Below are 21431 nucleotides of genomic sequence, written 5' to 3' on the forward strand. Positions count from 1 at the left end.
TTATTAAGCTATTGTATGATTTAAATCAGGTGCTTAGCAAGTGTCTGTCACAGGGCCGGAACATTTGGTATCCTGGGAAAGATGGGAGCAACATCATGTCTGTGCCACTGTGATTGCTGGTTCGTTTTGCGTGTGACGTTGGCTGGAGCACTACTCCCAACTCAGTGTGTCCCAGCCCCCACGCGCACATCAGAACACTGTTCCCAGTGCGTCGGTATTGGTCATGGAGCCTTTGTGAAGGTGACCAGGACACCTATACCTTCACTATGATGGACCAGGGGAGCAGGTGCCCGAGCGGTCCCGATTCACTCAGCTTTTGCTTTAACAACTACCGACAGACTGACGCCAGAAAGAAGTCACTTTTCTCATGTTTTATTGTAAAATCCTCAGAAAAAGAGCATTTACAATGACAATACTTTATGATAATCCGTGAGTCATTTTTTAAAAAATCAAGTGGTACTGCAAATACATCATGTGTTCAATACCGTGTCATACATCAAAGTAAACACAAACTTATTTCATATGCCACATACTGTTACTGTGTTGGTACAAATTTCTACTAAAGTTGATGTATTAAAAATAATTTATATATATTTTATAAATAAGGAAAAATTCACATGTATAATTACAGGAGACCTTTTGAGAAATACTGGTGATTACAGAAAATATATTTCGGAGTTTACACAACTGCTCAAAATAATGCAACCTGCCTTGACAGAGGCTTGACAGATGAGAGATCTGAAAGTTTTCTGAGGTCGGGAGGGGTGAGAATCTTAACGGGGGGATGTGGCTTCATGTCTTGAGGGCCATTTGATAACACAACAGCATGAGTCAGTGTGCGCGACCGCTTCAGCAAAACTCCATGCCCAGTTCTGCTTTGAGGTCATTTCACATGACCTTCAGAAAGCACAAGCAGCAGCAGAAAGGTAGGAAGCAATGGGGTCAGGGGAGGAAGGGAGAGGGCTGGCCAGCCTTGGGAGCCAGGCAACAAGGGAGTGGTGGGGGCTAGGGGCAGCAGGCCTGGGTGGGTGGGTGGGTGGCCGGCCTATAGGCCTGCTTCCCTTGCCCCTCAGAAGTAGCAAGAGACTATCGGGCTTGGGATGGGGGCCAAACCACAGAGACTGCCTTGTGGAGCGAGGGCTGAATGCTCCAGAGCCCTCTAAGGCAGGGGCCAGTTCTCTGGGGCCATATGGAAAAAGGATGGTCCCATATCCATCCGGGTGAGTTTCAATAGGGTGTGTGAACTGTGACTTTGTGTGAAAAACAGAACAAAACAAGACAAAACAGAAAACCAGGCTACACACTCTGGTGCTGGCCCAGGAAGCCTCGCTGTGGATTTTGGAAGTTAATCCCCACTCCCCTGAATTTCCCATATTTCCACACTCCTTATCTGATTAGATTAGGCCTCCCTGCTGGCTGCCCATGGCCAGAAGGAGGACACAGAGGCCTAAGACAATGCTTGCTCAGCTCTGAGTATCTGCTGGGTGGCTCATGCCCAAAGCCTGCAGGCCGGGATAAGATGTTCAAATCCTCCAGTGACTTGGCAGGTGAGCTGGTGTGGACAAAAGCAGGAAGAAGGCTTGTGGTCCACCAGCTACTCCGAGTCTTAAGTCTTGTAGTCACACCCTGAGGATAGGCATTGTATTTTTTTCCCCTTTAAATTTTTAAGCTTCTCTGTTTTATGGTCCCTGTGATTTGGAGAGAAAACAAGGCAGTTATTAACTTTCTTGAACAAAACTGCTGTGCCTACACGCCAGTCTCAGAGCAGATCATAGCATCTGGCCTTTGAGTGACTCCTTGCTTGAATCCACAGCAAGAAAGCCCTCTGGGTGGAGGCCGCCTGGGGTGTGCGGTGGGAAGGTCGCTGCTCCTGGAGGGTGGCAGCTGTGGTGGAGTGGCTCATGAGCAGAGGGCCGAGACACAGGCGGGGCACAGGAAAGGGAGAGAAAGGATGGGAGTGGAGGGAGGCCAGGGAGGCTCCACTGAGGCTCCACCGAGACAGCTGGGTCTCTTCTTGCTGGACAGTACTGACTCCCCTGGTGGTTCCGAGTGAGCTTTCTCTACTCCTGATCTCCTAACTCCACAGACTACGTGCCTGGCTCTGGGGTGTGCTTGTGGACAGCAAGGGGCTGCGTTCTGACAGGTTCTGATTGCACTTGGAGTGGAGTCAGCGGTGCTGGGTGGGGGAGTTGGGCAGGGGACTTCCTGGTCAGCACTGCAGTCATGTGACATCGCCTGTGTGGCCTCCCGGCCCGAGGGCCACATATTCAGGTGGTGTTCGGTGCTGGGGGAGAATGTGAGGTAGATTGGTGGATGCATAGGAGGGAGGAGGAGCCGTCAGCCCCTCTGGAGGCTTGTTTCTGAAGAGGGGGAGGGTTGGAGAGTTGGGTTTTCCTAGTGAAGATGGTCCAGTGTCCATGGTATTTGAATGAAACACATTATGAAAAATGAATTTACTATACTTCTAAGCCCCCTTGTAGAAAAATATATCCAGAATGAATCTTTTTCACATCTCAGTTCTGAAATCTCCCTTAGTTCACAGGTTATTGGTCAATAGAAAACAAGGTGTGGCCCTACAAAGCCAATTTCTGGCTGCTTTCCTAAGTGGAGACTCAGCAGTTATGACGCTTCTTGATAGCAGGCTGTTCTCGGCTTTATTTGGGGTTGCATGCTGCTCTCCAGGGCGTCTCCCTGGAGCTGGGAGCCCTTGTTTTGGCACACATGAGCAGGGAGATGGGGCGATGGGTGGGGTGGGAAGTGCGGGGACTGAGCTCTGTCTCCGGTGGTGCTGCTGTGGGTCAGTGGACCGGGGCTGCTCTGAGTAGTTGGCCCCTGCCAAGACTTCGGAAGGCTCTTCAGACTTCCTCCTGTGGATTGGGCAAGGTAGCAGGACACGCGAGTAGTTTGGAGACGGAACAGATCAGTGTGGGCCAGCTCAAGCAGAGCTAGGTCAGTTTCATGGAGGCTGACAGTGGCCTTCGCCGTGGCAGGTGTGGCCTGCCCTCAGGCCTGCTTCTGCAGGAGCTTCTTTGTGTTGGCCAGAAGCCGAAAGCCTCTGGTCATGCCGTCGTCCATTTGGGGTTGGCTGGAGGAGCTTTGGGATCCAGAACCTTCATGCAGAGTCCTGTCTGTTCGGCCAGAAAGAGAACAGGAACCTCCATTTCAAAGCCTCCATATTGCCTTGGGTCCACGCTATTTGTGTTTATTTTTCTGGTAAAAACGAACTGTTGATTTTTGTGAAATCCATTCTCCTTTATAATTACTGATTACGTTTATGTAAGTAGCTTTTTGGTGATTCTTTTGGTAAATCGGCCTTTCTTTAATAATGCAAACTGTCAGTTGCTGATCTTTGCGTTCATCAGCATGACCACTTGCCGGTTTGCTGGACGAGGCCCATCTGTGGTGTCGTCAGCTCCCTTGCTGGCTTTCAGACTGCGTGTTAGAGCTTCCTCCGGGACTGAAGTGTGGGAGGAAGGGTAGGCAAGCTCTGGCTGACTGTCCCCAACTCCAACCACAGCAGATCTGTTGTTTTCAGTGCTATAAAAATTTGTCCTCCTGCTTTTGTGATTCTGCATCCAGGGAATGAGTCCCTGCAGCTCTGAGCCAGGCTTTAGGCCTGCGATTTCCTGCTCTGACTCAGTTTTGTCCTCCCTGCTGCCCGGAGACCTGTGCTGGCCACCATGTCTCAGATCTTTACCGTGAGGACAGTGACCAGAAGGCATGGTTCCCAGGTGCACTCAGGCGGAAGGAACACTGGCAAAGGAGCAGCTGGTCTGCAAGTCGATGCTGGCACTCCCTGGCTAAAAGGCCAGTCTGGATTGATTGGTCTTTTCCTGAATCCTGTGACCCCCAGGGGCTGATGTTCTGGCCTCATAGTTGTGGGGAGGGCTCTTGTTCCTCCTTGAGGCCCACAGGCATGTCTTCTATCAGGGGCTGATGCCGTTTCACCCAAAGGAGAAGTTCATGAACGCTGGAGGATTTCAGTGATAAACACAGGAGTTTGGGAATTAATATATCAAGATATTGAGGCTGGAAAAAAAAGGCAAGATATGTTATCCTTCACCCCCAGCTTTGGAGTATTACCAGTCTATATCTGCATGTCTTACCTTAAAAAAAAAAAAAAAACAGTGTGAACACACATGTAGGCACACTCGTGGGAGTCCTATGGGACAGGGGCTTGGTGGCCCAGCAGACAGGAGACACAGGAGAGGTTCGGCCCTTGTGGAAACTGGGGTGGGGCAGGAGGAGCGGAGAAGGGGCTGGGTGTATGGAAAGTGATACATTGGCAGGTGAAGGAGGCTAAATTAGCTGAGGCGTCTGAGTCAGGACCACCTCTGCCAGCCCGGAGAGGCTTACAGAGGGATCAAGCCAGAAAGCATGTGCAGCGCTGTGTAGGGCTGGGGCATCAGAGCCAAGCGCCTGGGCTGCAGGGAGAAAAGAAATCCAGCTTTAAAAGGTGCGGCTTCCCGAGCCTGGAGGGCTCCTGTCCTTGGGGCCTCTGCACTGAGCTCAGAGGCCACCTGCACCTGGTCAGGTGGCTCCAGACCACCCTGAATCTGGGGCCTGACCACTGAAATGTCCCCTTTTCATGGTGAGGAGCAGCGCGCAGGGCTTGTCCTGGTCTCTTGGGGTCCCTGCGCAGGACAGCATCTTTACCGGTAAGGTGGCCAGATCTGCATTCTGGGAGTCAGGGGAGGCAATGGCGGAGCAGGCTGCTGTGGCTAATAAGCTTTCTTCTCTCTGGCTGTGGAATGTGCGGCTGTGACCCTCAGAGTCATGGCCTAAGGCAGGAAAGAACACAGCTGAACTGCGAAGAGCGTCTTTCTGCTTACTAGCATTTCAGATTATAAAAAATTATTTTTCAATCAAAAATTTCCAAAATAAAGCGAGTGATTTCCCGTCCCCCAAGGTGCAGTCAGTTGCAATGGCTCTCCCTCAGGCAATGGCTCTCCCTCAGGCCTACGAGTCAGGTGGGAAGGAGAGCAAGTAGCAGCGGAGAAAGAGGAAGCAGGGTCCTAAGGGAGCCAGGGCAGATGGCCCTGACCACCGCGAGGGAGGGTCCTGCTCCTCCCCACCCAGCCCTGCTTTGGGCGGCTGCTTCAGGGTCTGCGGGACAGGACAGTGACAGAGGTGTCAGCCTGGAGCACAGGATCTCTGGGGGCCGTGGCGTTCCCAGGTGACTTGGCGTGCAGCCCGGCATAGCAGCGATTCCCTTACACAGCAGCAGTGTTCTCATTGTAGCTCAAGGCGAAAATCATACTTCCTAATGGAGTGGAGCATACCTTATACTAGGAAACTTGCAAGACCAGTGTTGAACCACAAAGCGGATACGGGTGTTTGCTTTTGTCTGTGAAATGTATAGCGTGCCTTTTGGGGGCTGCGGCGTCAGGACTGCCCAGTGCAGCCGCCCGGGCTCCCTCATACCTCGCCCACCCACACCACAGCGGCCGCCTGCCTCACGCCCGCCACCTCGCACCGCAGTGCGCTCCTTCTCCCATTGATCAGGAACAGAGACTCCGGCCCTGGTGTGAGCAGGTACTGTCCGAACAGCCCGCTGTCCCTCAGGACCCTGCGGGGTGACCCCCAGGGCCAGGCGGGCCCCGTCTTGCGTGGCGCCTTCAAGTTGTTCAGCATGCCCATCTTCCCAGTGGACAGCTGCAGGAAGAGCAGGCCGGGCGCCGTCGCCAGGGTGGCATAGACGTCGTACTGCCCGCCCTCGGTGAAGGAGCGCTGGAAGGCCAGGTCCGAGAGGCCCGCGCCTATCTGCAGGTCGTAGAGGGTCTGGATCTCCCCCCGCACCGTGACCTCCTGCACGTATAGCCGGGGGCTGTCGGTGGCAGCACTGACGATGAAGCGCCCGTCGGGGGACACGTGGGGGGTGCCCGTCACCTCACCATTGGGCCCCAGCACGGAGTCTGTCACGCTGTCGACGAGCAGCTGCGGGGTGGCGGGGGCGCGGGTGTCCTGTCGGCACTGGATGAAGATGTAGCCGCCCAGGTGGGTGTGCGCCATGGCCGCCGGCACACAGCCGTGGTGCCCCAGGCCGATGGTCTTGAGCGGCATCAGTGTCTCCAGGTCGACTTTGTGCACTGCAGGCTCGGACTTGTTGAAGAGGAAGCCAAACCTGGGAGGGGAAGCACCGAGGTCAGAGAGCAGGAGGAGGCTCCTCCCAGGGCCGAGGGAAGCGTCACCTATCCCCCCCACCCCGTCCCTTTATCAAGGTCTGTCAGTGATCTCACCGCCCTTAACAAGATGCAGACTTCCTGCCCACATCACCTATGTCCTCACGCTGGCTGCTGTTCCGTGACTAATGTTCCTGGACTCGCGCTCTTTTGATATGCACTTGTCTTCAGGGTGTGTTTTTTTTTCAGTGTTGGGGAGTGAACCCAGGGCCTTGCGCATGCCCAGTGCTCCACCAGAGTTACCCCGACTTTTCCTCCCTTCCTCCCTCTCTCTCTCCCTCTCTCCTCCCCTCTTTCCCCTAACATAAGTCCCAGCTGGAAAATAATGAGCCTTGAAAACTAGAGCTCAAAGATGCCAGCCCTGAACAGCCTGTCCTGGCCTCCCCTTCCCCGCCATTGCTGATCTCTTGCTCGGTGGCTGCTCTGCAAGGCAGGGAAGGCTCACCTGATGTGGTTGATGACGAGGTTTGTTGGAGGAATGAAGAAATCATCCACTCCTGAAAAAGGCGTTCGGATGAGGTGCTGGCCCTGGCCAGTGCTGGCTTCTGTGATCACCTGCAACACAGAGCAGGGTTCTTGTGAGGGCCTGCCAGGTGGAGGACACCTGAGGACAACTGTGGGCTCTGGTCCAGGGCCCTAGCCAAGAAGCGCTTGGAGAGAGAGGGTGGCCAAACCGATCTCTGGCAAGGGGCAGGGGCCATGCAGGAGCTGCATAGGGCTGTCAGGGGTTAGGGAAGGGACAGGAGGTAGTGGACAGTTCCTCTCTCCCGCTGGGTCAGCCCCAGGATGGCAGACAGGGACCTGTGGCATGGTGTTGGGCTTCTGAGGTCCCCACAATGGAAACCTCCGATTTTTCACAGGTAACCCCCACCCCCAGGTAATCCACCTTCTCCATTTTGAGGCTACCCTAGGGACACTTGAGTGGCTTTCTAGTTTCAGGTACCTACAAATAAGGGCAGCCCCTATGGGCAGATGGGGCAGGCCCTGGGCCTTGGCATAGGAAGTGGAGGTGTTTTTCTTGCTGATGACTTGGTAGCTGTGTGTGCAGAATGAAGGATCGGGATTTCTGCAGCCTGGGGCTTGGTATGCAGGGTGAGGAGCCTCTCTCTGGTGTGTGCTTCCAGCTCGCAGAGCTGGGGAGCTGTCCATGCTGCTGCCTTTTAGGAACTGGGCTGCCTTCTGGCTTTTACTTTTTGTGACAAAACAGCACCTGGCTATCCTCCTCAAGCAGGTTTGAGTTTTTCGTTCCCTCTGAGGGTCAGCAGGCAGGACACTGGTGTGGGAGACACACTGTGATTTTCAGTCTTGCAGCAGTTCTGCAGTTGCACTGGGTTATTTTCCTGTGATTTTCTTTTTTTCACAAAATGGTCAAATGATATTTTGGTGGCAAGTCCTTGGGAGAAAAACTGATAGAACCAGGTATTAAGAGAAGATGTACATTAGGAAAGTGATCTCTGAGTGTCTGAGGGAAAATGCCAGAGGATTCCAAGGTGGTGCTCAGTCATGGCTGATACCAGGCTGTCCTCTCGGCTTATAATGGAGATGGAAAATTATAGGGTGTCATCGGTCAGTGTCGTGCACGCTTTGCTGCCCTGACACCCTGTATTCTGAGGCTGCTTCATCAAACTCAGTGCCACGAGCCATGAGCTGATGTGAGGCTCTCAGCCCGGTGTCTCCTTGGCCTGGTCTTGTGTCCGAGTGCAAGGCTGGGTCTACAAGTGTCCCAAAGGCAACTGTTAAATCCCACAGTTTTCTGGCTGCATGGGCTTAGTGGAATGAGCCTCATTTATACCCATTCCTCCGTTCAGCCCTAGTGAATTTTAACAAATCTCTCACTGTCCCCACAGTTGGAAAGAATATTAGGTTGTTTTGAATGTTTTGCTAATATAAACAGCGTGCTAACAGATGCTGCTGCAGCTAAGCCTTTGGACAGCTTTTGGATACATATAGAGAAGTCAGGGTCATGGGTGAAAAAGTACTCTTTGGAGGGTTTGGTTCATATTTCCCAGTGCTCCCTGCAAAGCTGCACTTTCCAGTTGACATTTCCATGAGTTTCTGCTCATACGTTTCCTTAACGCAAATCTACAGCGATGGAGGTAAGTTTATTTAAACTTTATTTTTTGGAGGTATAATGCATTTCCTAGACTTACGATTACAGTGATGGTGGGCGTCATTTTCTAATTCCTCATATTAAGTTGTTTTGCTATTGGATTTAAGAATTTTTATTATATTGAAATCATATTTATGTTCCTGTGTTTAGGCTTTTTATCATGAATGTCTGTTTAATTAAATGTCTTTTCAACATTTATTGAAAATCCCCTTTTTTCCTTTTTAAATTGGTGTTCTGAAAAATGTTTACTGATTCCTTGCCTGGTTCTGGAGGTACATGGTCTGACTCTATTCCTAGTAAGTGTATAGAATTTTGTTTTTGTATTTGTAGGTGAGGTTATAGTTCTATAAATGCTGTTTTTAATTACTTTTTATAATTACAATTATACTGGCTAGAGTGCCATACATCTTCTCTCCTGTGGTCTGTGAAAGTTCCAACAAGCAATTATCTATATTTTGAAGTCCCAATAAAACTCAGATGTACATTTTTAATGGTAGATCTTTAATCTTAAAAATAGCTTCTATGGTTATTTTTCTATTTCAACTTTTCCTTTTTTATTTTGTAAGCATGCAATTTCTTCTAGGTTTTAGAATTTTCCACCCCAGAGTTGCGAGCTTGTATTTATTTTTAACTATTTTATTCTCGTATATCTGCAGTAATATTCCTTGTGTCATTCCTCATTTTGTCTATTTGTATTCTTTGTTCTTTATTAGGGTTGAGAGGGACTATTCTGTTATCTATTAATGTGAATTCTCATTCTTTCTTAACATCTTGCTGTTTTTCTAATTTCTTAACCCAGATGCTTCCTTTGAAAGCTTTCTTTGCAAATATTCCTTGCATACACATTTATCAGCATTCCTACAGGTTTTGATGTGAAATAGTCTCTTATGTCACTTGTCTCTTTGATAGGTTTAATCTAAGTCCATTTTAAACCAAGTTGTTTCCCATGTACTCACTCTTGGCTTATGTATTTAGCTATGTTGTTTGACACATCAGCTGTTCATATTATATAGTATCTCCCCTGCTTTTCAGAGCTTTTAATGTCAAAGACCACTTTGTCTATTCATGTTCCCTCTCCTGCACATCTTTTTATTATCACTGTTTGATTGTGGCTCTTATAAAAAGTTATATTCTTTCTTTTTGAAAGCCCAGTCTGATCATCTCTACTTTTCATAATTTAGTTTGTCCTATTTAGGGTAATGAGATATTCATTCCTTAACATCCTCTATATCTTCTCTTATTCCAGTAAAGAGATATTTTTGAGTATTTTTTACTTTCTCCTTTTAACCTCCATTTCTTACTTTTACTTGTATTAAAATATTGTGTCATCTTTTATACCCTGACATCGGAATTTCTTGCCAGTCTCTCCTAAATCAAATGCCTCATTTATCATGTGTACATGGAGTCTCTTGTCATCCCTCTTTTAAATCTTCCTATTTCAGTCCGAGAACACTTGTTTCTCCATGCTTTTGCCATCTGTTTTTGTACTTGGGATCCAACTCAGGACCTTGCGCTTGCGAGGCAGGCGCGGTGTCACTGAGCTAAATCCCCAGCTCTCTCCCCATTGCAGTGTCTCTGATCTTGTCCATCTGATGTGGTCTCGTGTCTTTCCTCGGTGGGGTGTGAGTGGCACAGTTTCTGGGTTCTCATGTACTCTTCTTTTTTCTGACTGGACATGGAGATGATACCTTAGCTGGGGAGGACTCACGCACTTCAGGCCTCTCATCCTCATGAACATGGGGTTTCATGGTCTTCTAGCTCTTGTTGCAGGTGAGTTCAGTGCCGACCTGATTGTTTTGTCTTTCATAGGTAATTTGTTCTTTCTGCCCTGAAAGATCTGGCCAGACAACATTTATGCTTTATTTTTGAAGTTGTAGAATTTTACTAAAAAGGACACAGCAATGTAGACTAGAACCTGAAGATGTTGTTGGTCTCCATGCTTGTTTCTTCAGTTCAGAACTTTTCTTCCAAATTTAATGTTGGATTCCATTTCTCTGTGACACTCTCTTTCTCCTAAACTTCTATTGTTCCTGTGTCACAGTTTAGCCTTTTCAGATGATTTTTTTTGTTCTTTCTTCCAGGCTACTTTTTGGGGGGTATGGTTCAGTAGAAACCATGCAGTCTCTAACTCACCTACTGCAGTTTTAACATTTTTGTTCACTTTTAGTTGAACCACAAAACAAAACAACAAAACCTTTTCTTTGGTGGACCTTTTCGTTGCATTTCCTTTAAGTGCTTTCTTAGCACTTCTGATTGGTCTCTCTGGCAGCAGCTGTACCTCTGGACATACTCTGTTTGGAATGACCTCTGTTGTGGCTCTTAGACCCTCTGACGAGTTATTATTGGGACCCAGGACTGGTTGGTGGCCCCTTTGGGTGACTAGCTCAGCTGACAGAGGTGAAGTAGTCTTTTCCCTAGTCCAGTAGGAGGTAGGCAGGTGGTCAGTGCCTGGGAGGGAGCTGTTTCTGACCCTGGCCCTCCTGGCTTTGGAAACAGGGCACAGTTATCTCCATCTGCAGTTCTTCTCAAGTGGGTTTCTGAGAGAGAATTACACTCTGTTGGCTCATCATCCATTGTATGTAATGGGTGAATTCTTCTCCTGAACATGTAGAATTCTCTTTGAGAGAGTCAAGCAAACAGGCATTCAAATCACTTTTTCCAGGACTCATTCCTCTAGTGGACTCCTAGTGAGAAAGGCTGGGCCAGGCACACACAGGACTGTGTTGCCCTTCCCTGGCTGGTACAGGGAGGAGTCTGCAGATCTCTTCAGCCTAGCCTCTTCCTGGGGGCAGAAAGTAAAAGGCAAGGGCCTGAGTGTGTGGGCTGCACAGCCACGCTGCTTATCTTTTCCATACAATGGCACATTGTGAAAACCTAGTACTTTTGCTTATGGACATAATCGCTATGGCTGCTTCTCCCCTTTCATTAGGCAGCGCTACCATCTGAATAAGTTTGTCCCAAAACCCACACTGAGGAGGCTCAGTCCAGTTCCTATGTTGTGGTATTGAGGGGCAGGGAGACCTTTCTGAGGTGATCAGGTCATAAGCACGCCACCCTCTTGGAGGCTCTGGTGGCAATGGTTCGTTATCGCAAGAGCAGGTTGTGATATAGGGGACCTGGCGCTTCTCAGTCTCTGAAACACGGGCTTTTTCTGTGTGCGCCCCCGTCCCCACATCTCTACTATGGAGAAGGTGCAGCAGGTGGTCTTCACCAGAAGCTGACCAGATGTAGCTGCCTGATTTCGGATATAACCACGAGCCACAATAAATGTCTTTCTTCTATAAATTACCCAGCCTTGGGAATTTTGGTATAGCAACAGAAAATCAAAGCCAGCTTCTATGACTTGCTATTTTCCAACCTGCCCAGCCCAAGGGGAAGAAAGCTGTGTTCCCCTTCTTGCTACCTGGACCCCAGGGCCTCATCTTACTTGGTTCCAGGAGTTACTGGCTCAAGAGAGGCAGGTATCGTAGGTCGGGGTTGTCTTGGATTCTGAATCTCTAATCATCAGTATTGCTGTCTTTAAGTAGGCCTGGCTGAGGATACTTTAATTGCCTGACGGGGCAATTCCCTGCGGCCATTTCCTACCTTCTTCTTGAGCCTTTATGAAAATATTTTAGGTAACTGAATAGTCACCCAGGGAAGCCAGAGACATTTATTTTACAGAGTCCTCCTCCTATAGGGTAAGTGTAGCTCCGTGTGCTTAACATACCTGCAGGCTTGGCTGGGACCTGTGCACCTCCCCCCAGCTCAGGACCCACACCTGGTCATGCGACTTGTCATAGGACAGCTTGGCTGGCAGAGGGTCCACACCTATGGACTTGAAAAAAAGATGGCGAGAAGTTGGTCATCTTGGTGGTGGAAGCTGATGTGACGGTCATTTCCGTTCTCTGTGTCTACGGACATCATTTGCGGGGAGTGGACAGCTGGCTCCTCAGGGATCCCTGCGTGGAAACCCAGGACAGAAGCCTCCCCTCTGCAGGCATTGTCTTCAGAGGCATACAGATGATGGATAATGTCCTCTCTCTCTCTCTCTCTCTCTCTCTCTCTAAAATGTCCTCTCTTAAGGACTTAATTTCTTTCATATTTTACTTGAAGGCACCCAGACCAACTCGGCCAAAGCCTGAACACAGAGGTTTTAAACTTACCACTCAGAAACCAGCTCCAGGGCTCCCCTCCTCCCTCCCCCTGGAAGCTCTGTGGCCCTTCACATGCTCTGCACCCTTCCCTAGCTGCTCTGTGTCTGATTTGTGAGGTGGACTCTTGTGTTCACCCATTGTCACCCCTTTCTGATCTGCGTTCGACTCTGAGTAGCTTTTTCTAGTACCTCGTTCAGCTAAAGCCTCTGGGATTCTGATAGTAGCTGACCCTCTTTCATCACAGAATCTGAAATCCTGCTGTCTGAGGAAACCATGGTCTTCTCTAGGTCCCTGTAATATGATGAAAGCTTTTTTTTTTTCCTAGTTCCGGGGATCAAACTCAGGACCTTGCACTTATGAGGCAGGCACCATGCCACCGTGCTAAATCCCCAGCCCTTGTTTTTCACTTCTTAACAGTGTAGTTATATATAAGTTCAAAAACTTTATTCCATAGTTCTCATGTCACTAGACTGTGAGTCCTAGGTCTTTTTCTTACCACTCATTGGCCAACATCCTAGTTACCCGCTTTGTTCACTACATATGCTGACCCAAGATTCACTGTCATCTTTTCTGCTACTTTCTCGGTCACCAAGTTTGGTGACTTCAAATCCATCCACACGGCTGTTTTGTCCAACACCTGCTTTCTCAGTTCCTTCTTGGTTTCAGTGGGCTTTTCCTCTGCCTGTCCTCAGTCACCATAACCTGTACCTTGTCAACACAATTTCTGAAATTTCAATTTCAACCAACTATATTGAAGCCTTTCTGGTTGGGTGCAAAAAATGAACCATCTTTGCACACACTGGTCAGAACTCCTCTCAAGATGCATCTCACAGCCCCTGCTTTTACATCCCCTTACTGCATATCCACCAAATTTCCATCTTTCCCCCTCTATCGAAGTGCTCTAGACCTCCAGGCCAGGTTCTGAGATCACACTGTGATCCTTCAACAGGATTTCATCTGGCTCACGATTTCATTTTAGAAACATTTTCTTCCTTTGACTTCCCTTCTTCCGGCTTCCGTACTTCCGCCTGACCTCCCAGTGTTGAGATCTCCGACCCGATTCTTCCCTTCTACCCACTTCTTCCAGTACTGGCTTCCAGTAACCCTCTGCACTCTGGTGACTGTGGGTGCTTTCATCTGTGGATGGCCTCAAGGGAGGTTACACAGAGCGGAGCTTCTCCCGACTGCTGAAATATGTTCAGTCTCCTCTCATCACCCGCTCCAAAGAGTCCCTTTACTTCCCTACTCTAATTAGGTGCTCCTGTGCCCTACAGCCTCAAGGACAGACCATTTTTGTTTTTCTAGACTCTTCCTACTCCGAGCCCCAGCACCCCCCAGGGAGCCCAATTTATTCTATTTCCAGCCAGTTACCAGGCTACTTCCCTTCATTTGCCAAAGGCTTTGGCACCTCACATGGTCTTTTTCGTCCCAGCGCTTCTTAACCCACCATGATGATGTCACCTGGACATTTTCTCTTTCAACACAGGATCTTGCTATGTAGTTCAGGCTGGCTTTGAACTCACAGTGGTTCTCCTGCCTGGAGTGCTAGGATTATAGGCATCACCACCATACCTGGCTCTTGTTCTCTTAAAAAAGAAAAAAGCCCTTCGTGACTCCACGTTCTTTTTCAGCTGCTCTATTTTTCTGCTCCCTTCGTAGCACACCTTCCCTGCAGTCTGGACAGGAGCTGTTGTTTCTCCTTTCTGCTTAGCCTTCCCCACTAAGATTCATATTCCTGTTCTGAGGAGGGGCAGAGGAGAAGGGCGGACAGCTAACCCTGAAATCTCTTAAGTTCAGAAGAGAATTTTCCATAGTTTCAAAATTCTGAGTTGTGATGGCCTGGCAGGGAAGAGGTCCTGGTGAAAATAGCAGACTCTCAGTTAAAAGCCTCAAAATTAGGGCTGAAGCAGAGGCAGTCTGAACTTTGTAGAAGCACCACTCAGCCTAGCACTGGAAAGGGCAAACCCTTTCTGTTGAATGACAGTCATTTAAAAATCTCTACAATTTTTCAGATAAAATATGTGGATTAAAAAATACCACCAGGCTGAGAGACAGAGGATATGATGTGAAACAACATTAAAAGACTGACAGGTGATCCACAAAAAGACAATTAAGAATTTATATATAAATAGAAAATTATGTTGAAATTTAAAAAATGAAAAATGAAATGCCTGAAATATCTCAATAAATAGGCCTTGTTAAATCCGTATTAGACACAGCAGAAAACAGGTTGATAGGACGTACCAAAGGGAAGCAGGAGACATGTGGGACGCAATGGATAGATCTAATTAAAAAAAAAAATAACAGAGTCCCTCCACAAGGACAAAAGCGGGAGGAGAGGAGAGGGAGAAGGGGTGTAGGGAGCAGCGGGGAGAGGGAGAGGGAGGGAAGGGGAGGAGGGACAGAGCAGAATATTTGGAAAATTGCTGAGATTTCCCCAATCTGATGAAAAATATCAATCCACACATTCAAGAACCTCTGCAAACCCTAAATCAGAATAAATGCAAAGAACACCATACCCAAGCACTTTATAAACTGCTAGAGACGAAAGAAACACATCATCTTCAAGAGAATACCAGTAAGCCTGAAAACTGGCCTATCATCAGAAACAGTGGGAGATACAGGATGACATCCTCAAATGCTGAAAAAAAAAATCTAGAATTGTTTACCCGGTAAAAATAATCTTCAGAAATAAAGAGACAGTTTCAAAGAAGCAAAAACGGAGATTCTGTTGTCAGCAGACCTATACTAAAAGAATTATTAAAAAATGATCCTATGTACTTCAGGAGAAAAGAGCATTAGAAGGTAAGTGTATGGGTAAATACTAGCGACTGCCTGTTCAAATAATATGTCCTGGCCAGGCAGGGTGGTACATAGCTATAATCCCAGCACTCAGGAGGCTGAGGCAGGAGGATTGCCATGAGTCTGAGGCCAGCCTGGGCTACATAGGGAATTCAGGGCCAGTTTAAGCTACATAGCGAGAGACTGTCTAAAAAAACAACAAAACAATATCTTGTGGAGTTATCATAATAGTGCAAAAGACATAGGAGGGTAGAGGGCTCAGAGTACTCCAGAATTACTGCAGAAATGAAATTACAATTTTTATATGTTGGCATTGGTGCAGGGGTGCGTGATGTATCCCTCTGGTGTTAATAACAATGTGGAAGAGTGAATCTCACAGGCTAATCGACAGGAAAAATGATTAAAATGTTTGGCAAATTCGAAAAAGAAAAAAAGCAAAAGGAGAAAAAGGCAATAGAAACATGTAGTGCCAATAAAAAGACAGTAGATATAACCCAACTATATAATTACATGAAGTATAAATGGATCAAATACTCTTAAGTACAAGACTGAGATGAATTAACTAGAGAACATCCCCAAATCTACCATATATTGCTTTATGGAAGAATACTTTAAGGACATGGAAAGGTTGAAAGTGCAAGGATGGAAAAATGATGATAGAAGAATACTAATCATAATAAACCTGGTGTAGCTCTACTAGTCTTAGGCAAAAGCAGGCTTTCTGGAAGTAAGAACCAAGATAAAATCACATAAAGGTACAAGATCCCTATGTTGAATACAACTGCATCGTATACCTAAAATGAACAAATGTTGTTTAATGAAAACAACAAGAACAACAAAAACAGGCTTTCAGGTAAGCAGTATGAAGTGGAGATAAAGATATGTTCTTAATATGAGTCTTTCCACCCCAAAAGATACTACAGTTTTAGAGCAGAAATGGACAGAACTTTGAGAAACAGATAAATCTCCCATACCAGTGGGAAATTTTAACGTACTCCTTAGTGGCTGACAGAGTAAGAAGACACAAAGTTGTGAATGACCCGGAGTCAGAATGCACAGCTGATTACGCAGGGCGCCACACCTATCAGAACACACACCCCTTAGAGCACCCGCGGGACATTTACCAAAATTGATTGTGAACTCAGTTGTAAAACAAGCTTCAATAAACTCCCGGGACTGAAATTACTCAGAGTGTGTTCTCTGGTGGGGAGAACCAATTGCAGAAAGATAGGCAGAAAAAGCTCCTGTTGTATTTGCCAAGAGAAACCGTGACCTGCTGACGCCCGACCTTCTGTGCACGGGGAGTTTGTGCTGGGTCACTGAGCGCAGGCAGGGAGAGAGGCAGCTCTGCACACTGCTCTCACTTTAAATTCACACCCAGTCCTTCCGGGGCCTCTGTGCTGCCCAGCGTTCCTGGCCCCTGCACCCAGCCCATTCAGTCCCACACTGAACTTCTGCCTCTCCTCAAGTCTTCAGCCTTGGTGGTGATTTCCTTCTTATTTCACTGAGAAAATAAAGGCAATGAGATCAAAGTCGGTCTGAGCACCCCCTCCCCTATCACCCTGCACAGAAGACTCTCCATTTCCTCCTGTGCTAGTGCAAGGGGGCTGTTTCAGGAGAGGCTGGCATCTCCGGGGCCTTCGGTTCCATGGAACCTGCCTACCTGCGCGATGCAGGGGAAAGGAGACTGCTGGGGTTGTTAGCTACTCTCAGACCATTCCTTGGGCTCTTGCTTTCAGCTTCTTCCTCATTCATCTACTTCTGTTTACCTGGGCAACAAAAACAAACCCTCTCCATACTGCTGCCTGTGTCCCCCATCTCCACGTCCCTTCCTGGCTTTCTAACTTGAATCCCCTCCAGCAGGTTGACGTTCACCACGGTCATCCTTCTGTCCCTGCCAAGGTGATCGACAGTTCTGTGGTACCAAGACCAGCAGCAGCTCTGTCTTCAAACCCTACCTCTCCTCTGAAGCACCCTTCAGCCTTAGGAGCTCCCCTAATTTTCTTCCTGCCTTTCAGGCCACTCTTCCTCAGACTCCTTTGTTGGTGTCCTCCCTCCTTCCTGATCCTTGAATGTTGAAGTGATCCAGGTCTCTCACCTTTGCCTCTTCTCTGTCACCTTGGTGATTTCATCCAACGTCACCCAATTAGCATCTCTACCCTGGACCTCTCTTTAGATTTCAGACCTGTTTGTTGTTCTGCTTTCTTGGTCTTATTTATATATGTAACAGCATCAAGCTAAATTTCTCCCCAGTCTGATCTTTGCTTTGTCCCTTGCCTGCCCAAAGTCTCTTTTACCGTATTTCATTTGTGTCATGTTGCTGCAGGGACAAATTACCTCGGATCTGGGGGCTCAGAACACCACAGATCTATTCTCTTACACTTCTGGAGACCAGAAAGTCAAAATCGGTTTCACTAGTATAAAGCAGTGTGCCAGCAGGGCCACACTCCTCCGGGGCTCCCAGGGAGGTGCATTTCTTGGCTTTTTCCAGCCTCTGTGGCTCCATCCCTTGCCTGAGGCCCCTCCTCCAGTGCACGGGCCTTCTCGCTTGAGTTCACGTGGACTCCTCCGCTCCCCCCACGCGGGGGCACCCAGATCATCTGGGTTAATCGTCTGGTCGGAAATCCTCAGTCACACCTGCGATGTCCCTTTTACTATATAAATGGACATTCACAGGCCCCAGGGATTGGAATAGGGACATCATGGGGGCCACTGTTCAGACTGCCACACATGGTAAAGAGCGCCATCCTTCTCTGCTCAAGTCAGCAAACACCTTGATAACTTTCAAACCTTACATGTCAGGAAATCTTTTAGGTTCTGTTTAAAATACATTGAGAGTCTGATCATTTCTCAACCCTTCTGCTGCCACCACCCTGTCTTGTTGGAATAGCCCCACCAGACCCTAACCCTAACCTCATCTTCTGATGAGGGCCCTGCAGTGGCTTCTAGCTCACCCTGGGCTTTTACTCCAGGGCCTAACTGGCCTCCCAGGCCCTCTGTGAACTCGCCTTGCTTGGCCCTGCCCTCGTCCTCACACTCTGCTCCTATTCAGACCTAGTGCTCTGTCCACCTCCGGGAGGGGCCGGTGCAAAGTGGTCTGTGGTTCCTCTGTCCCATTTCATCTGCTTTCACATCCCTCATACTTACAGTTCCCCAACATCTGGATTTATGCTCTGGGTTCTCAATGAGAATCGAAGCTCTGGGGACTGCTGTGCTCATTTGTGGCTATTTCTAGAGTACCCGGAACAGCACACAAACCCTCTCCACTCGGAGAATAGCCAAAAAATGCTCGATGAATAAGCACACAGGACTCTCGGGCCCTGCAAGCGTACCATCGCTTGCAGAAGCTGGGGAAGTGTGGGAAGCAAAGGCGAATGCACCCAGCTGAGCCCCAGAATCTGGAGTCTTTTTCCCTCCTTTCCCGATGTGTACCTGTAGGACTTCCTGGGCTTGAACATCGACCACAAGGATTCTGCTTAGCGCCGGCTGGGCCACGTAGATGTACCGGTTCCTGACGTTGACTGCAGACGCCCACTGGCACCGCTGGGTGGCATCTCCTTCTTGGGGACAGATTTCTTCCTGTCAGGGGAGAGATGGCGTGAGTGTTCTTCCTTCCTCTCCGACCCTCCGCGGGCCCCTCTTGCCTCTTCCTCGGGACAGACAGTGTTGCGCACAAGCCTTCCTGTGTCACCGACCTCTTCTCCCACCTCCTCGGTGACCTGGCTCCAGCCACACTGCTGCCCACAGCTGCCACACTCTGCACCCCGTTCCGTGTCCAGCCTTCCCACCTGGGCCAGCCTCCGCAGGATCGCAGTAAACCGGAGGCCCCATCGAGTGCGCCCTCAGCTTCTCCCACCCTGGCCTTCTTGCTCAGCATAGAACCCCAGTGTTTCCTGAAACCCGCAGGGCCATGTACAGTTTGGTCCCTCTCGACCTCAGTCCCCACAGGGGGACGCTTGCGGTGCCTCCTTCCCCCGCCAGGCCCAGCAGTGGCCGTCCTCTTGGCCAGGGACGCTCTTCTCCTCATTCCTACCCGCTTTCATTTCTTTCTTTCAGTTCTCCACTCAGAGGTCACCTTACGGAGAGGCTGTCTCTGACAACAGCTAGTTCAGCCGCCCCAGCGTTCCTCACTCTCACTTCTGTGGTTCTCACCTGACACTTGATTTTATCCATTTATTTGTCCACCTACGCATAGCCTGCCTCCATTAGGCCGCAGGTCCTGTTTGCAGGAGCCCAGGGAAAACCCTCTGAAACCAGGTGGGAAATGAAACACAAAGAGGCCTGGGGTGGGAAGCTTTTTCTGGATCTACCGCGAGCAATCATTTCTCCTGTCTCTCTTCCTTCCACTGTCACTCTGTACTTGGCCTCCTGTTTGGTTTGCAGCACCTCTGTCACGGCGTGCATATGAGCTCCTGCTCTCTCCCTACGAGAGAGCACCTGTCTGGCAGCTGTCTGTCCACAGTGCTGTCTCCATCCTACGGCTCTGAACTTCTGGAAGCAGAAACCTACGTGAGTCCCTGGCCTCGCCTGGAGCTCGGTGCGCAGCAAAGGCTGCGGGATGGAGAGAGGACAGGTGGATCGCTTAGCCTAGGACCACGGAACCACACCACACACAGCTGGCGGAATTTAAGACCCGCATCTCCCCACTGCAGATACTCACGTAGCTGGTGAAGATCTTCTCTGTGGGTTTGAGGTGCCTCTGGATCTCACAGTGCACAGGGTGGACGACCACAATGCCGTCATCGGAGAAGACGTAGAACATGTTTCCCACACTGAGGCCTGGGAGGGGCAAACACAGCATGGTCTGGCCCCCAGAACAGTGGCCCCAGGTGGGTCACATGCAACACAGAGGACACAAGACACAGGCAGGCGCAAAATGCAGTTCTGGCAGAAGCGGGTGGGATGAGCGGCTGGCTGGTGGTGGGGAGAAAGGGCCGCTCAATAAGCCCAGCTGCAGCTCTGTGGTACCCACACTGTCCTGAACACACACCGTTGCCCTGTATGGTGTCATCCGGCATTGGCCACCAGTACAAGTTCACAGGTAACCATGGCCTTGGCTTGGGCGTTTGATTGACCTGTCCTGTTCTGAAATGGAAAACGTCCCTTGGTTGGTCGGCATAGTTTAGACAGCAGAATGGATTAGATGGTGCCAAAAAAGCAAAGGCTTTTGTTTGTAAAACATTTATACACAGTGTTGCCCCTTGCAAGTGGGGTACATGGTACTCTTTCCTCCACAGTCAGCCCTGGCCCGTCGGCTCCTCTGTCCAGACACAGTGGCAGCGTGGGTTGGCGGAACAGCACATACCCTGGCCTTGCCGATGTCTCTGCCCAGGGGAGACGGCCCAGCCGATGACTTTAAAGATGAAGAGACTGAAGACTGAGGAGGGGAAGGGTGTGGCTGGGCCACTGGCCTCTGGGATTCGACCCTGAACCCAAGTTCTCCCCTCTGTCCACTCTGTCTCTGCCTAAGGGCAGATGTGGCGAAGAGAGATGTATGATCTAGCATTCCCCATGCCCGCCCCACCTCTCCTGCTCCATTTCTCCTCCTCCTCCCATTCCTTCTAATGCTAGAAAACTGGGATTTGTATAAATTCTAAGAAAAGTGTGTAAGGACTCTTTCCCAGCATGCTGAGAAAGCTGGAGTCATAGTATAATGGACTGTCTGCATAAGCTTTTAGTGAATTAGAAGGCAGTGAAACTGGGAAATATGAATCACCATCTCGCTTCCTTCCAAATCCCACAGCAGTTGCCCTGGCCTCAGGCCCTGGTGACCAGGCAGTGCCTATGTGCATGGCATGGTCTTGGCGTGGCCCGTGGCCCCTGACAGTGATGAGAGCCTGTGCCGAGAGGGGCAGGATGGCTCCCATGGAGCGCAGTGCTGTGCTCACAGTCAGGGCTGCAATATGAGGCTCTGCAGAAGCACATCCAACACATAACCGGCTCCCAGGAGGGAGGGCACAAGCGTCTAGCGCCCAGGCATGATAGGGTTTGTTTGCTGTGGCACTGCTCTAGTGCTAACCTTTCGCCCTGCCGTAGCTGTGGGCCTGACATGGGCACTAAGTTTCTACAGCTCATTTCATACCTCTCAGGGCCTCCTGCATCCTTCCCAGCTCTCTGCGTTTGAAGCTTGAGGCCCTTTGCAGCAAGCTGTCTTAACAGGACACCACCTCTGAGTGGTGTGCATCGTGCCCAGTGGCGAGG

The 21431-nt window shown here is 49.3% G+C and overlaps 1 protein-coding gene across 1 annotated transcript in view; it reads right to left on the reverse strand.

Moving 5' to 3' along the window:
* Positions 1-418: 418 nt before the first annotated feature.
* Fstl4 (follistatin like 4) overlaps positions 419-21431 on the reverse strand; it is a 525946-nt gene continuing 504933 nt past the window's right edge. The window contains exons 24-28 of the mRNA XM_019209874.2: positions 19891-20009; positions 18663-18809; positions 12002-12109; positions 6628-6737; positions 419-6124 (exon numbers count right to left, since the gene is read on the reverse strand). Coding sequence (XP_019065419.1) covers positions 5419-6124; positions 6628-6737; positions 12002-12109; positions 18663-18809; positions 19891-20009 — 1190 coding nt within the window. The 3' untranslated portion in view covers positions 419-5418. The remainder of the gene's footprint in view (positions 6125-6627; positions 6738-12001; positions 12110-18662; positions 18810-19890; positions 20010-21431) is intronic.

The sequence above is a fragment of the Fukomys damarensis genome, unplaced genomic scaffold (assembly GCF_012274545.1).
Source record: "Fukomys damarensis isolate Sample0158 unplaced genomic scaffold, DMR_v1.0_HiC HiC_scaffold_9, whole genome shotgun sequence".
NCBI classification, from domain to species: Eukaryota; Metazoa; Chordata; class Mammalia; order Rodentia; family Bathyergidae; genus Fukomys; species Fukomys damarensis.